Genomic DNA, 16,054 nt, shown 5'->3' with positions numbered 1-16,054 from the left:
ATCGAGGTGCAGCAGGCTTCCGCCGACTCTTCCCGTCACCCCGCAGACTCAGCATAAATACACAAGTCTGTATTATTAGTGTTCTGGAACAAGGAGCTATGTCTGAGTAAAACATGAAAAGAGGACCACTAATTCTGTAACAATCCTTACTTAAGACAGAACATGTCCTGAACCTCTGTGGCAAGCAGCCCAGCCACTCAGTGCTGTGCCCTGTGAGGACCCCTGCAGGAGGCAGTGGGACGGAGAATCCAGAGGCCATCTGCCTCTGAACTACTCCCCAGCCTTATTTTATTTTTTGTTTTGAAACAGCATCTCATAAATTGCTGAGGCCGGTCACGAACCTGCGATTCTTCTGCCCAGCCTCCCAAGTGCCAGGATTACAGGCGAATGCCACCGTGCAGGGCTAGAGAAATCTTCAAACTCTTCTCTTTTCCCAACGCTAGGAGTCTCCCATTGTGGAGGTTAGATAAAAGAGCTAATTCTCCAGAGTTGTTAGAAAAAACTTTTATTGAACACATTTTAAAAAATAGGCTTGCTATTGCTTTAAAAAGAAATCCTACAAAATTAATCTTTCACCTTTTGCCACTTTTCTGATTATTTATACTATTCTTATACAGTAAGAACCATTGTTTCTATAACCTGCATCATTTCCTAAAGTTACTTAGACGAACCATAATTCATTTACACTAATCACATTTCACATTTGTGGGTGTGGTACTGTGGACTGAGCCTAGGCTTGTTCTACCTTTGAGCTACACCCCAGTCCTATTTGATTTTAGAACCGTCTCAGGGTTGAGGAGCGTCACATGACTGCTGGGACTGTCCTCAAACCTGCAATCCTCTGGTCTCAGCCTCCCAAGTACTGGGATTAGAGGTGTGCACCACCACACCCTGCTTATTTCTCACATTTTTAAGAAGGTATAAAAATTTTACCAAAATCTTTACCAATATATTGGTTTCTAGCTGGGTGTGGTGGTACATGCTTGTAATTCCAGTACTTGGGAGGCTAACACAGGAGGATCACAGGTTCACAACCACCAGCCTTGGCTATTTAGTGAGGCTCTGTTTCAAAATAAAGAATTAAAAACAGGACTGGGAATGTAGCTTGGAGGTAGAATGCCCCTGGGTTCCATCCCCAGTACTGCCACCCTCCCCCCACACCCACTGGTTTCTCCCTGGGTGTGGCAGTACATGCCTGTAGTCCCAATACTTGGGAGACTGAAATAGGAGGACTGCAGGCTTGAGGACAGCCTCCACAGAACAGTGAGATGCAGCAACCTAGCGAGACCCTTGCTTCAAACTCCAAAAGTCTCGGAGTATAGCTCAGAGGTGGAATGCCCCTGGACCCAACCCCTTACCACCAAAAACACAAAACTGGTTTCTGAGGATCTATTTTAGGAAAATAATGATAAAATTCTAAAGTTTTATATGTAAAAGTATTTATCAAATTTTGCTTTTCATAACCAAAAGATTATGAAAAGGTTATTAATCTAAGCCTCCAGTATAATATTTAAGTAATCTATGCTAATTCTACCTGAATATGGCTATTAAATTGTTTGATTTTTTTGTTGCAGTACTAGGAATTGAACGCAGGGGCATTCTACCTCTGAGCTGCCCTTCAGCCCTATTTCTTATTCTTTATTTTGAAACAGGATCTCACTAAGGTGCTGATGCTGGCTGCGAACCTGTGATCCTCCTGTCTCAGCCTCCCAAATACTAGGATTACAAGAGTGTGTCACGATGCCCAGCTGCTTCTGGATAATTTAGATGGGAATATTTTAGACTGTATTACTAAGTGATAAATCCAGGATATAAAATTATACATGTAGTATAAAAGAGAAATAAACCACAAAACATTTTATGAAGGTTTTGAAGAAAATGCCTGAAAATGTTAATAGTGGCAGTTTGACTGAAAGTCATTTGAAAATGTATTCTTCAAATCTTCGAACATAGTAAATTGGTTAACACTATTAACAAAAATCTCCAAGTGGAGAAGTACTTAGATTTCTTATGAATCACTGGCTGATTCCTTACCTGAATGTCTTTTGCTAACTTTCTAGATTAAGTGTACTCATGTTTTTCACATTTTTTCTACTCAATCTCATTACAATTAATAGTGATTATTATAGCTAATAGTATGGATTTTTAAGAATACATATTCTGTTTCATTATTTAGGTACTTTATTGTTATAACGTGGTGGGGGTACTGGGGATAGAAACCAGGGGTATTCTGCTTCTGAGCTACACCCAGCCTTATTTTTTATTCTTATTTTTTGTGGTACTGTGGAATCCAAGGGCACTCTACCTCTGAGCTCCACCCCCAGCCCTATCTTTTATTCTTTATTTTGAAACTGGGTCTCACTGAATTGCAAAGAGCCTCACTAAGTAGCTGAGGCTGTCTGAGAACCGCCATCCTCCGGTCTCAGCCTCCCGAATGCTGGGATTACAAGCGTGCCCCACCTTGCCCGGCTTTTATTGATATTCTTGAGATGCTTCCAAACAATAATAAATTCTAAAAATTATACTATGCCCCAATATCCCTTGAACTGTCTTAGATGGAACTTACAATACTAATGTCTGTATTATAGAGTTATATCAAGTTGTATCAAAGCTATAGGTCATGTATCACATACCAACCATTTCAGGCTCTACAGTTCAGTGACTCATGATGAATATTCTTGGGTAGATGCAGAAAAAACACATTATAAGAAAGAAATCATGGTACCTGGGTGCGATGGACATGTCTGTAATCCTAGTACTTAGGAAACTGAGATAGGAGGATTGCAGGATCGAGGCCAGCATCAACAACTTAGCAAGACCTGTTTAAAAAAAAAAGATATTTTGGTGATATAACCCTTTGAATGGCATCTTAGATAGAATATATACAGTTTATGTGATTTCCTTATTCAAAATACTAAAGTCTGTTTCAGATTTTTTTTGTGGGGGGATGAGGACTCATTAAGTACCGTTGGTCTGAAAACGACCAAAGTTCAAAAGCTCTGAAGTATGAACGTAACACTAAAAAAGTTTTAAGTTTTGGAGCATTTGGGATTTTTAGCACTTGCTATTAGGGAATCTCATTCTATATCAAATTCTCTAACTATAGACCATATAAAATCAAAGAAGCCAATCACAAAGGGTCACATACTGTTTGATTTCATATGAAATGACCAGAACAGGCAAATCTATAGCAGGAGACAGAAGGTAGATTTGTAGATACCAGGAGCTGAAGAGAGAGGTCAGACTAACAAGTAGAGTTTCCTGGGGGTAGGGGGGTGACAAAAATGTTCTAAAATTAAATGTAAGCCAGGTATGGTAGTGCACACTTGTAATCCTAGTAACTTGGGAGGCTGAGACAGGAAGATCACAGGTCTGAGGACAGCCTCAACAATTTAGCAAGGCTCTCAGCAACCGTAGTGATACCCTGTTTCCAAATAAATAAAATTGGTTCTTCTAACTATATATAAAAAAAAGTCCAAGCCAGGCATGAGGGTACAACTTGTAATTCTAGCACTTGGGAGGCTGAGACAGGAGGATCATGGTTAGCTGACAGCCTCAGATACTTAGTGAGGTCCTTTGCAACTCAGTGAGACTGTTTCAAACTAAAGAATAAATTTAAAAATAGGGCTGAGGGTGGGTAGCTTGGAGGTAGACTGTCCCTAGGTTCCACCCCCAGTACCAAAAAATATATATCCATAGGTTCGTGTAAAAAAAAAAAAAAAAGTAGAAGGAGGAGGAAGAGGAGGAGGAAGAGGAGGAGGAGGAGGAGGAGGAGGAGGAGGAGGAGGAGGAGGAGGAGGAGGAGGAGGAAAGAAAATCAGTCTGGGGGCTTCACTCATAGGTAGAATATGCCTCTGGGTTCAATTCCTAGTATAAAACACACACACTTTAGACTGTAGAAATGGCGACACAATTCGGTGAATATACTAAAAATACTGCATTGCACATAGGTATACCTGGGTGAACTTTATGGTATTTGGGTAGTATCTCAATAAAGCCCTTTAAAGACAAATAAAATGCCCCAAAGACCTGGGAGAAATGGCAGCTACACTCCCAGCCCTATTTTTTATTCTTTATTTTGAAACAGAGTCTTGATAAGTTGCAGAGAACCTCACTAAATAGCTGAGGCTGGCTGCAAACCTGAGATCCTCCTGTCTCAGAATCCCAAGTACTGGGATTACAAGTGTGCATTACCATGCCTGGCTTCTAAAATGTTTATTTACCCAGAAAAATATAAATGACCCAGTACTTGGGAGACTGAGACAGAAGTATCACAGGTTTGAGGACAGACTCAGCAAAAAGTGAGACTCTCATGAACCTAGAGAGACTTTGTTTCAAAATAAAATATACAATAGGGCTGGAGGTGTACCTTGGAGGTAGAATGTCTCTGGGTTCAATCCTCAGTACTACTATATGCACAGAAAATCAATCTCTCTCTCTCTCTCTCTCTCTCTCTCTCTCTCTCTCTCTCTCTCTCTCTCTCACACACACACACACACACACACACACACACACACACTCAATTACTAAAAAGCCAAAGAAATTATATGGCTCATATTTTTGGTTTTAGTGCTCTATACTCTTAAAACTACCTTCCCAAATACACAAATTCTAGCAGTGTTGCATTTTTTAAAACTTCCTCGTGGAAGCCAGGTGCAGTGGCAAATGCCTGTAAATCCCAGTACTTGGGAAGCTGAGACAGGAAGATCTCAGGTTCAAGGCCACCCTAGTAAATTAGTGACATCTTCAGCAACTTAGTGAGATCCTATTTAGGCTGGGGATATAGCTTGGAGGCAAAATGCCTCTGGGATCAATCTTCAGTACCAACCAAAGGGAAAAAAAGAGATTCAAACATGCAACTAGGATTGAGAACTACTGATATAAATAAAATATGGAACTGTATTTTTTTATTCTTTCAAGTGAAATTGACCCTTTCTTAGGCAAAATAAAAAGCATATTTTAATAAAAATTGGTTTCTAATCAGTATGATAAATAGAAAGCCACAAAATACCAAATTAGTCATAAAAGCAATTATTTAATTGAAGCTATAAAAAAAGAGGCAGTATAAGTGATAAAATAATTAGGAAAGAATATTTAGGATGTTTCAAAATGTTTAAGATAGAAGCAGGACACTTTACAAAAAGCAAATTAAAATTTAAACTGTAAGTAGAAATAAAACATTAGGGTATCTTATAAAATACAAGGACAGAAATACAAAAAGACTGACTACATGTTCTAAGTCTGAAAATGATTAATAATGACCAAATATTTAGGTGTAAATTTACAGTTTCGGGGTAGGAGAACCATATTACTATACACCTCTTCCAAAACAGTGGGCAGCGCTTCTCAGTTAACCATGTGTGGTGTCGTCTTCAACGAAGTCTTTGGCCATCTCTGCTGTGATCACATCAATATGACTGACCTGCAGAACAGATGTTAAAACAAAATCTGTTAAAGAAATGTCTCCGCCTATTCCCTGCAAATTTTATGTATCATGTTAAATGATTCTAAAGCACTATTAAAACCTTTATTTACTCAATAAAGGTTTATTCAATGTGATATTCAAAAAGTGTTTTCTATTTTAATGCTCTGAAGACCTTTTGCTTGTCCATCTGAACTACATTTTTTCCCCCGAGTTTTATTACTTTGCTATTTCATCAAAGAAAATTTAGGCTAAAAGATACCAGGAAGAGCTGTGTGGTCCAGCCAAATAAAAATAAATATACATAACTGTTAAACACGGTGCACTGATAAAGATCTGAAAGGAAGATAAGCTCTCTTCTCTTTTTTTTTGGTGCTGGGATGAAAAATGACCTCATACATTCTAGGCAAGTGCACTACCTCTCAGCTACACCCCTGGCCCAATACTATTTCTTAATATCAGTGAACATTTTTAAAAAAAATTAAGACAATAACTGCTTTTAAATAAAACTGCCAAACTTCAAAGGTATCTGAAAAGATTTTTCTTTACTAAGACATTATCAGATAAACAATGAGTAAGTCATCTTTCACTATTTAAGTAACAAAAAACCCGAACTCAACAAATATGAATTAAATACTAACAAAAATAAACTTTGTGGAAAAAAAATTACCTTATTTCTAAACTTTACACCATAGAATTTATCAGCTGATTCAAGTAGTTCAGGCCTAAAAGTAGTTGTAATAAATTGAGCATGTACAGCAAGTTCCATAATCATATCTGAAAAATAAAATAGTAATTTAATAAATTCCTTTTCTCAGCAGATCTGAATTTTTCCATTTTTCTTTCTTTTGTGGTACTGGGGATTGAACTCAGGGGCATTCTACTTCAGAGCTACACTCCCAGTCCATTTTTTTCTTTTGAAATAGAATCTATCTCCTTAAGTTGCTGAGGACCTCATTTAATTGCTGAGGTTATCCTCAGACCTGTGATCCTCCTGTCTCAGCCTCCCACGTACTGATACTACAGGCATGCTGCTTCACCTGACAGATCTGACTCTGTGTGTGTGTGTGTGTGTGTGTGTGTGTGTTTTACTGGGGATTGAAATCAGGGACATTCTACCTCTGACCTATACCCCTAGACCCATTTTCTTTTTAATTTGAAACAGCATCTCCCTACGTTGATGAGAGTCACTATTTGCTAAGGCTGTCCTCAAACCTGTAATCCTCCTGTCTCAGCCTCCCAGGTACTGGTATTATAGGTGTGTACCACCATGCTCAGCTACGTTTGGGTATTTTATTTTATTTTTTGGTACTGGGGTTCCTGGAAACCCTTCTACCTCTGGGCTACACTCACACCATGCCCGGCGATTTGGGTATTTTAAAAGCAACTACTTTTACTCTAACCTAAAACTAAAAACTCTAAGAACAGCCTTATGACTTTTATATTCCATATTTGCAAAAACTATCAACTCAACTTCTTAAATTAGGCATAAATCTTTAACCCCAGTATCTTAAAGTTAAGAATATAAATTCTTAGCTGGGCATGGTGGTGAATGCTTGTAATCCCAGTACTTGGGAGGCTGGGACAGGAAGATTACACGTTTGCGGCCAGCCTCAACTACTTAGCGAGGCACTCCACAACTTAGCGAGACCCTGTTTCAAGGTAAAGAATACAAAAATAGAATTGGGGGTGTAGCTTGGTGGTAGAATGCCCCTGGGTTCAACCCCTAGTACCACAAAAATAAATAAATTCTTATTTAACATTAAAAAAAAAACCTTCTAATACTAGAAATAACATCAGAGCAAACACACACAAAAATAACAACCACCTTTCCTGTCTTCCGCCTCCAGTCTTTTGAACTTACAAGATCAGAATTACATTCTTTAAATACAGGATTAACATTGTTTATGACAAACACTATTCTAACATTAAGGAAAACAAATTTGAAGGTAAGTGTTTTATATAAAAATTTAATTGAAATAGGATTTTCAATTAATTCTAAAAATTGCAGCTATTTCTCATATAACTAAACTTTAAAAAGTAATCTAATAACAAACTCTTAGAAAACTGTTAAAAAGAGAAATTATCTTCTTTACTGAATATATACCATCAACCCTCCCCAAATATCTCAGCTAATAGACAGGTAAGCTATCTTTAAGCGAGTCTTCACTATTAGATGTAAAACCACAACTGTACCTGACACGGCCTTTCTGTGCTGAGCGTCCAGAGCCTGATCGATCTCATCAAACAAGTAGAAGGGAGCCGGGTCACACTTCTGAATGGCAAAAATCAGAGCAAGGGCCACCAAGGACTTCTGGCCACCTGAGAGCTGTTGCATTTCTCTCATTTCTCCTTGTTTTCCTGTAAATGACACCTAGAAAGACATATTATGAGTTACTATCCACAGGGATACGAGCACCATCGCTTTTTTCTTCTTGGTGGTACTGAGGATGGAACTCAGATGCATTCTAGCTCCAAGCGAGACCCCAGCCCTATTTTATTTTGAAACGGGGTCTCGCTAGGTTGAGTCTCACTACTTGCTGAGTCCGTCTTCGAACCTGCGATCCTCCTGTTTTTTAGCCTCCCACCAGGCCTGGCTACCATCACCTCTTAAAAATAAGTTGCATATAATGTACCAATTTAGGTTTGCAAAAGAACAAATTCTACTATGATAATGCTCTGAAAAGCGTAAAGTATTTTACCCTGATTCCAACTCCTGTGAACTGGTCGACAGACGGCACGCTGCTCTGTGACCCGGAGCCCCGCTCGCTTTCGCCGCTCCCTTCTCCTTCGTCCTGAGACTGGCTGCCCTCCACGTCGCCTTTCTTCATCACCAAAGTAGCTTTGCCTCCAGGCACTAACTTCTGGAATACTTCACTGAAGTTCTTGGATACCTTAAAAAGGGGCAATTCAAATATCAATTTTGCTTAGGTAAAATTATACATACTACCATTTAAGACAAATATTTAAAAGCAACCAAAGTATCTATTAAGAACACGAATGACAGCCTGGGTTGTTTCTAAGGTGTGTAAAATGTATGTTATCAATTTGTGGATTTGCTCACATGTGTAAGATTCACCTCACAAACTGAGTAAGAGCTGAAGTTTTTTGTTTTGTTGTTGTTTGTGGTACTGGGGATGAAACCCAGGGTCATGTCACATCTGAGCAACACCCCCAGCTCTATTTATTCTTTTATTTTGAAACAGGGTTTCACTGAGGGCCTTGTTAAAATTGCGGAGGCTGTCCTCAAACCTGTGATCCTCCAGTCCCAGCCTCCCAAGTACAAGGACTACAGGGGTGCCAACCATGGCTGGCTGTCTTGTTCTAAACAGAGCAGAAACGTACCTGTTTGAATGTTAACTGAATAGCCTCATATTTTCGAAGTTCAAGCACATTCATCAGTTCCATGATTGACTTGTACCCCCTGTCCAGCTCTTCCTGCCGCTTTATCAACTTTTCTTTCTGCTCAGAGAAATTTACAAACTGATCTAAAGCCTTTTTGTTAACATGGCTATACTTCTTTAATTCAGTGTTGCATTGCTCGAGTTTTCGAAACAACTGTAAAGAGAAAAAAAAAGTAAATAAATTTGCATACCAGAGGGAAATTGCAATGCGATTTCCAATTTAAATCCAACCAGACTGACCTGTTTGAGGCTGAGAGTCTGGTACTTCTCAAACGCCTCCTGGGGGAGTGACCCAAGCTCTCGGATTTTCTTCATACACTCCTCTTTCTTCTTCAGAAGCATGCCTTGTCGGTTTGTCATCTTCTCCAGCTCCTTAGTATCGTGATTGATGGCATCCATGTGCTCTTTTTCCATATTTTTCCAGCGCTCCATACTCTTCTGAAGCTCCTTAATGCCAGCTTCTGTCTTATCAATGGAATTGTCCAAATCTAAAACAGGAAAAAATTAAATCAGGCTATAAAAACTACTTCAGTATGAGGAAGGAGAGGAAGTGGAGAGGGGCCACCAAGCGCTGTCCTGTCACTCTGAACTTCATTATGATGGAAACGACAGTGCACCAATAAAAGTATATATATATTTTAAAAATGAAGGCAAAACAAAACCAAATATTCTTAAAAAACATTTTAAAGCCAGAGTATTATTTGAGCAAGAACCAAACAAATTTTTCAAAATATGTAAGTTTTAGATTTTTTCAGCCGGGCGTGGTGGTGCACGCTTGTAATCCCATCACTTGGGAGGCTGAGACAGGAGGATTGCACAGGTTCGAAGCCAGCCTCAGCTACTTAGTGAGACCCTGTTGCCCAATAAAGTATAAAATAGGTCTGGGAGTATAGCCTGGAGGTAGAAAAGCCCCTAGGTTCCACCCCCAGTACCATAAAAAAAAAGACTTATCCTGAAACTGACTACCTATTACACAGCTTTGATTAATGTTCATGTTTATAAAAAACTAAAAAAATTATTTTCTTCTCAACAACTAAATGGTAAGAAACGTGATTCACGTATTCTATCTACTGTTAATATGAGTAATTTATGGTCTCTCATAAAATCATCAGAAACATATGAACGAAGTAAAAGTCATTGTGTATAATCAACCTGCTAAACGATAGAAAACAAACTTATTAGTACATACTATTACCTATCTGGATATTTCATTTAGAGTATGCAATTTTATAAAACAAGTAAGCCAAATTTAACTTTTAAATAGCAACAAGTTTTTACTACACAAAGATTCACCTTCTGATCGCGCCATAGTATCTTTTACTCTTTTATTAATGGCTTCAAGTTCCGATGTTGTGGCGGTGAGAACAGTACCACCTTCTGTCTCTCTCAGTTCATTAAGTTCCTGCAACAAAAAAGGGTCTCTGAGCACTAAACCACAAAACAGGAATTTTGTTAGCTTCAAAATGCTATGACTACCAATACTTTCTATAGCTATTGCTATGTTTGAATGCACACTCAGGAAAGCCAAAATATACACATACTTCATTCAACAGCAAATAAGTATCCATTAAAAGGAAAATAAAAGTAGATATAATTACTAAAACATTTATTAACTTTTAAAATATTAACATTTCTGGCCAGGATAGTAATTATACAAAGCAGGTACTACTACATGCTTGTTTTGCACAAGAGCAAACTGGGTTAAGAAATATTAAATTACTTGCCCCAAATCACACACTAGTTTGGCAATGCCAGAACTCCCAACGCAGGGCCTGAGGTCAGACAACTGGTCTATCTCCCATGCCCCAGCTTTCAATCAGATCCTCTCATATGACCACCTGGAACAGGTTACGGCCACCAGGGAAGCCTAAATACCTGTTCTACTTGGTCCAAGCGTTTTCTCAGATTCTCATTGAGGTAAGTCTCTACTCGAGTAATAATACCTTCTAATTTAATTCTTTCATTCAGTAACTGTCTGTTTTCCTAGAATTAAGAAAAAAAGAAAAATTAGTTTTCTAGATAAGCATGAACATTTCATACACAAAAGTGTCATTAATCTGCTGTCCTCTCAATTACCTGGGCTCAAATGAGCTGGAATTTTATATTTTATACCCTTCCAAAAAGTACTATACTTTAATTTTCTTATTTATACAATACAATGCTAATTCTCTGGTGCCTGGTTCTTTTTCTTTTTTCCTTCCTTTTTTATTTTTTTGGTGGGTCTGGGGATGGAACCCAGGGGCATTCGACCTCTGAGCTACACCCCCTGCCCTAGATTTTATTCTTTATTTTGAAACCAGGTCTCACTGAGTTGTGGAGGGGCTCGCTAAGTAGCTGAGGCTGTCCGTGAACCACAATCCTCTGGTCTCAGCCTCCCTAATGCTGGGATTACAAGCGTGCACCACCACACCTGGCTTTGCCTGGTTATTTTTAATAAGACATGCTACCAAAATAAGTGTTCCTACTTTTCATATTTTAGACTAGTATTGGTTGTCTATACTTATGCATTAAAAAAAGTTTATTTTAGCTGGGCATGGTGGCGCAAGCTTGTAACGTGTGCGCTTGGGAGGCGGAGACAGGAGGATTGCGCAGGTTCAAAGCCAGCCTCTCTGGCTTAAGAGACCCTGTTTCCAAACAAAAATATAAAATAGGTCTGGGAGCATAGCCTGGAGGTAGAAGGGTTTCCAGGAACCCCCGTACCACCACCACCGAAAAAAAAAAAAAAAGTTTATTTTAAAATGTTTAATCTACAAACATAAAGGTGATTAAGATCAATGCATTTATATATATGTATATACACATATTAAGCCAACAAGCTCCATCTTACTAATGATAATTATGCATTAAATAAGATGAAAAAAATGAAGATTTCTTATGTAATTCTAACATATCCACAATGGCCTAAGAACTTACTAAAGTCTTATTAAGGGTATTACAAATCCAAATCTCACTTCTGTATTTTCTCAACACTTTTGGCCAGAAAGGCACTTTCCACAACGGCCAATTATCAAAGGACACTTCTTTTCCTGTCATGTACTTGCCTGCTGAAGCTGACGAATTTCATCATTCAGTGCATCTACTCTTTTCTGATCTTCCAGACTAAGTTGAGAAAGCAGATCAGTTCCCAGTTCTGCTTTCAGTGATTCCCTGGTGGACTCCATAGCATGCAAGCTTGCCTCCAAGCTTTGTAAGCTGCGTTGCTGCATGACAGATGATCCACTTATTAAAAAGGGTATTAGTCACTGTACTAATAATAATGAAAAAACTGCAATCAATATCTGTGATTTTAAAGTGAACTAAAAAAACCACAACCCAATTAAATATTAGGTGCTACAATGCATTGCTAAACTGTATTTGGTAAGTTAGGTGTATTAAGTGCATTTCTGACTTGCAATATTTTCAGCTTACAATGTATTTATCAGGATACAACCCCATCATACAAGAAACAACTATACTAACTACATTTTCTCCTATCTTTTTTAGTGGTACTAGGGAACTGGACTCAGTGCTTTGTGTATGCTAGGCAAGCACTCTACCACTGATCGACACCCATATTCCTTACACTAATTAAATATGAGAATCAGAACTGTGTAGACAAGAAAATTACTTACAATGTAATACTATAAGAAGGGGGCAGACCATATTCCCTGGCTGAATTATTTTTAAAAATCTTTAGTATTCATAAGAACTTTTTGTTCTTTGTTAGCAGAACATTTTGGGAGAGTAAAACTTCTTTGTGTCTTCTGTTGGCTTAGTGCAACTGATATATTAAATAAAAGTTTTTTTTCAAAACTCCTTCAAGTTTATGAGACAATAATAAACCACCCTTTGTAATACAGATTGCTTTCTACTCATTTTAGTACAGTATGGACAAAATATGCAAATATTCCAATAGCTCCATAGTGCTTCCCATACAAAAATGGTTACTGACAAATTAAGTACTGACTGCCAGACATACTATTATGCCAGAGCTCAAAGTGCTACTTGTCCCATTAACGAGGAAGTTTGAATGAAATCTGTAACAGAAGACTACAGTACATATGACAATGATACCGGAAAGGATGGGTTCAAACTCAAACGGAACATATGAGATTCAATGATAAGAATGTAACATAATATCTACCCCAACTCTATAAAATAACTAAGACAAATCTATAGCAAAAGACATACTTACGGACCTTAGGCATAAAGGTTTTCTCTGACTGCTGCCTCTTCTCTTTTAACATCTTCATTTCTGATAATATGCTGTCTCTAGATGCTTTAAACTTCCGTTGCTGGGTCTCTATCTGCTGCATTTGGTTCATTAACTGATCAATTTCATTATTAATCCATATAGAAAGCTAAGGAAAACGCTCTCCAGGTTCTAAACATACCATAAGATCTAAATTCTCTTCAGTTCTTAAAACACCCTGTATCCCTTTTTTAACCTAAACAGCAATTATTTCCCCAAATTTATCATCTCTAACAATGCTAAGCTAAACAAATTAAATGTGTTCAATCATAAAAGCTTAGAAAATTTCATCCCATCATTCTACTCTCAAAGTAGTATGTATATTTAACTTTACTAATAACCTATGTAAAAAGAATGCCTAAAGGAAACTTAATATCATATACTTTTAAATATTTTCTTTATTATGTAGTCTATGATGATTAAGGCATTATTTCATGGAGTAGGCCTGTCCAATTTGGAACAATTCAATCTAGCTCTATTATCAGACAGAAGGTAGCTGGTAGAAGACGTCAATATCCTTTTTTTCTAGTACTTCCTAGTACTTTCTTTGTGCTAATGTCTTGGCAAAATTAGGCCGTTCTCACTGTGAAATGCAGATCCTTGCAAGGTCAAAGCTAAAATGCTCGTCTTTTTCTGTGTTGTTTGCATTAATATCACAGAAGCTACAAACTTGAAATGTAAAATTAAATACTGGTTTTGCATAAAAATGTCCTTGTGGCAGTAAAAATTAACTTTACTCTCGATGCTCAAGTAACCTGTATACTCAATACTGTATGACAAAGGGGATGTACCCACTGAGAGCTTCCTTGCTACAGCAAAACACTATGAACATGGCACAACTCATTCTGACTACGAGCTAAACTAGCCACTGTTCATGGGGCAGTATTTTTATTTATAAAAAACTGAAGTTATTACCGGGCGTGGTGGCGCACGCTTGTAATCCCCACGCTTGGGAGGTGGAGACAGGAGGATCACGCTGGTTCGAAGCCCGCTATGCTGGCTTAAGAGACCCTGTTTCCAAATAAAATTTTAAAAATAGGTCTGGGAGTGTAGCCCAGAGGTAGAAGGGCTTCCAGGAACCCCAGTACCACCACCACCACCACAAAAAAACCCCGAAGTTACTCAGATTTGGATTATTTGCTGGCCATTTCTTCCACTAACAATAAATTTGTACCAAATGACCTCAAGATAGTAAAAGCTAAGATATTTTAATCTTTATTGAAGGATTTGACATCTATATAGTACATGACATTACTAAATGTCTTCAACCCTCCTTGAAACACTATCTAGGTTTTCCTTCTAAAATTCATTAAAAGAACCACAGTACTCTTTTTTTTTTTTTTTTTTGGCCTGATATCCTTAAATCTTGATATTGCTGAGGATCTTTTTTTCCTTCAAAAAGAGACTTACTGGTATTAGCTACTCAACAGTTAAAGTCAACTTTAGTTTAAAGACTCAATATTAGTTTTTAGTTTTTCCTCAGTCTTCAGAAGTTAGACAAATATAAACTCTCCTAGAGCTTAAAAAGCCAAAATAAAACACACAGAATCCTATTATAAAACATACCCAATATGCAAAAGATTATAGATTGCAGTCAAGATGCAGTTCTTTCTCCAGTGTGCATCACTAAGCACAACAAAAAGATATTTTCAATATTCCTGCGCAAGTTTTCATTGAGCTTCGCTTCAAGTTCACCCAGTTCTTCTTCTGCTTTTCTAACATCTTTCTGTAATTCAAGACGAGACTTTCTCGTGTCATAATAACCTCCAGTTAGAGCGCCCCGATGACTGACTTGGTCACCTATAAACAAAAGGTGTAATTCTGTATAGCAACCTCTTTATTCAAAGATGAACCGACATAGCAAATACTAATCTAAAGGCTTTAAATTACATAATGTGAATTAAAAGAAAAAATTAAGAACTTAAGCCATTCTGGAAAAGCAGTCTTTAAAAAAATGTACCATATCTAAGTAAGCCTGAACATCTTCCAGAAAGGTGTGCTAAAGTCCAATGAAGGAGGACCTATCGATAGGATGCTAGACATAGCTTAGAATTCCCACTAGTTATATTTGGGGAAAATCGGGCATCAAAAATAATAACTTGGGGCTCGGATGTAGCTCAGTGACAAAGCAATTGCCTGGCAAATGCACCACTCTGGGTTCGATCCCCAGGCCAAAAAAAAAAAAAAAAAAAAAAAAAAAAAAAGACCCCCTTTAAAAAAATAATAATGTGAAGCTGGGAGTGGTAGCAAACTCCTGTGATCCCAGTACTTGAGAAGACTGCAGGTTCAAAGCCAGCATGAAGTAACTTAGTGAGACCATGTGTTTTAGTTTGTCTTTTTGGGACCAGAGATTGAATTCAGGGGCACTATACCTCTGAGCTACATCCCTGGGCCTATTTTATTTTTTATTTCAGAACAGGGTCTCAATAAGTTTCTGAGGCTGGCCTCCAAACTGTGATCCTGTCTCAGCATTCCAAGTACTGAAATTATAGGAATGCACTACCACACCTGGCTGAGACCCCATTTCAAAATTAAAAATAATAGCTGGGCATGGTGGCGCACCCTTGTAATCCCTGCGCTTGGGAGGCAGAGACAGGAGGATCGCGCAGGTTCGAAGCCAGCCGCGCGCGCTGGCTTAGGAGACCCTGTTTCCAAATAAAAATGTAAAAATAGGTCTGGGAGTGTAGCCCGGAGGTAGAAGGGCTTCCAGGAACCCCAGTACCACCAAAAAATAAAAATAAAAAAAATAAAATAAAAATAATGCTGGGGGTAAAGGTCAGAGTTAGGATACCCACCCCTGGGTTCCATCCCCAGTACAACAAACAAACAAACAAACACAACCATGAATCATAATGATTCTTGAAGAGAGGCTAGGCATGGTGGTGCACACCTGTAATCCCAATATCTAGGAGGCTGAGACAGGAAAATCAAAGGTTTGAGGCCAGTCTCAGCAAACCTAGCAAGACCCTGTTTAAAAATAGGGCTGGGGGTGTAGCT

General features: G+C 38.2%; 1 protein-coding gene across 1 annotated transcript in view; it reads right to left on the bottom strand.

Moving 5' to 3' along the window:
* Nucleotides 1-5,350: 5,350 nt before the first annotated feature.
* The window catches only part of SMC3 (structural maintenance of chromosomes 3), a gene marked incomplete at both ends in the record, with an annotated part of 44,173 nt that continues 33,469 nt past the window's right edge, over nt 5,351-16,054 (bottom strand). The window contains 11 exons of the mRNA XM_080694096.1: nt 5,351-5,422; nt 6,093-6,199; nt 7,619-7,796; nt 8,125-8,316; nt 8,768-8,980; nt 9,067-9,314; nt 10,120-10,228; nt 10,702-10,809; nt 11,868-12,026; nt 13,005-13,154; nt 14,703-14,857. Of these exons, the coding sequence (XP_080550222.1) occupies nt 5,351-5,422; nt 6,093-6,199; nt 7,619-7,796; nt 8,125-8,316; nt 8,768-8,980; nt 9,067-9,314; nt 10,120-10,228; nt 10,702-10,809; nt 11,868-12,026; nt 13,005-13,154; nt 14,703-14,857 (1,691 nt within the window). The remainder of the gene's footprint in view (nt 5,423-6,092; nt 6,200-7,618; nt 7,797-8,124; nt 8,317-8,767; nt 8,981-9,066; nt 9,315-10,119; nt 10,229-10,701; nt 10,810-11,867; nt 12,027-13,004; nt 13,155-14,702; nt 14,858-16,054) is intronic.

This window comes from Muscardinus avellanarius, assembly GCF_963383645.1.
Source record: "Muscardinus avellanarius genome assembly, chromosome: 4".
NCBI lineage: Eukaryota > Metazoa > Chordata > Mammalia > Rodentia > Gliridae > Muscardinus > Muscardinus avellanarius.
Note: the sequence above shows the minus strand (reverse complement) of the source record. Positions and strands in the feature narration are given on the sequence as shown.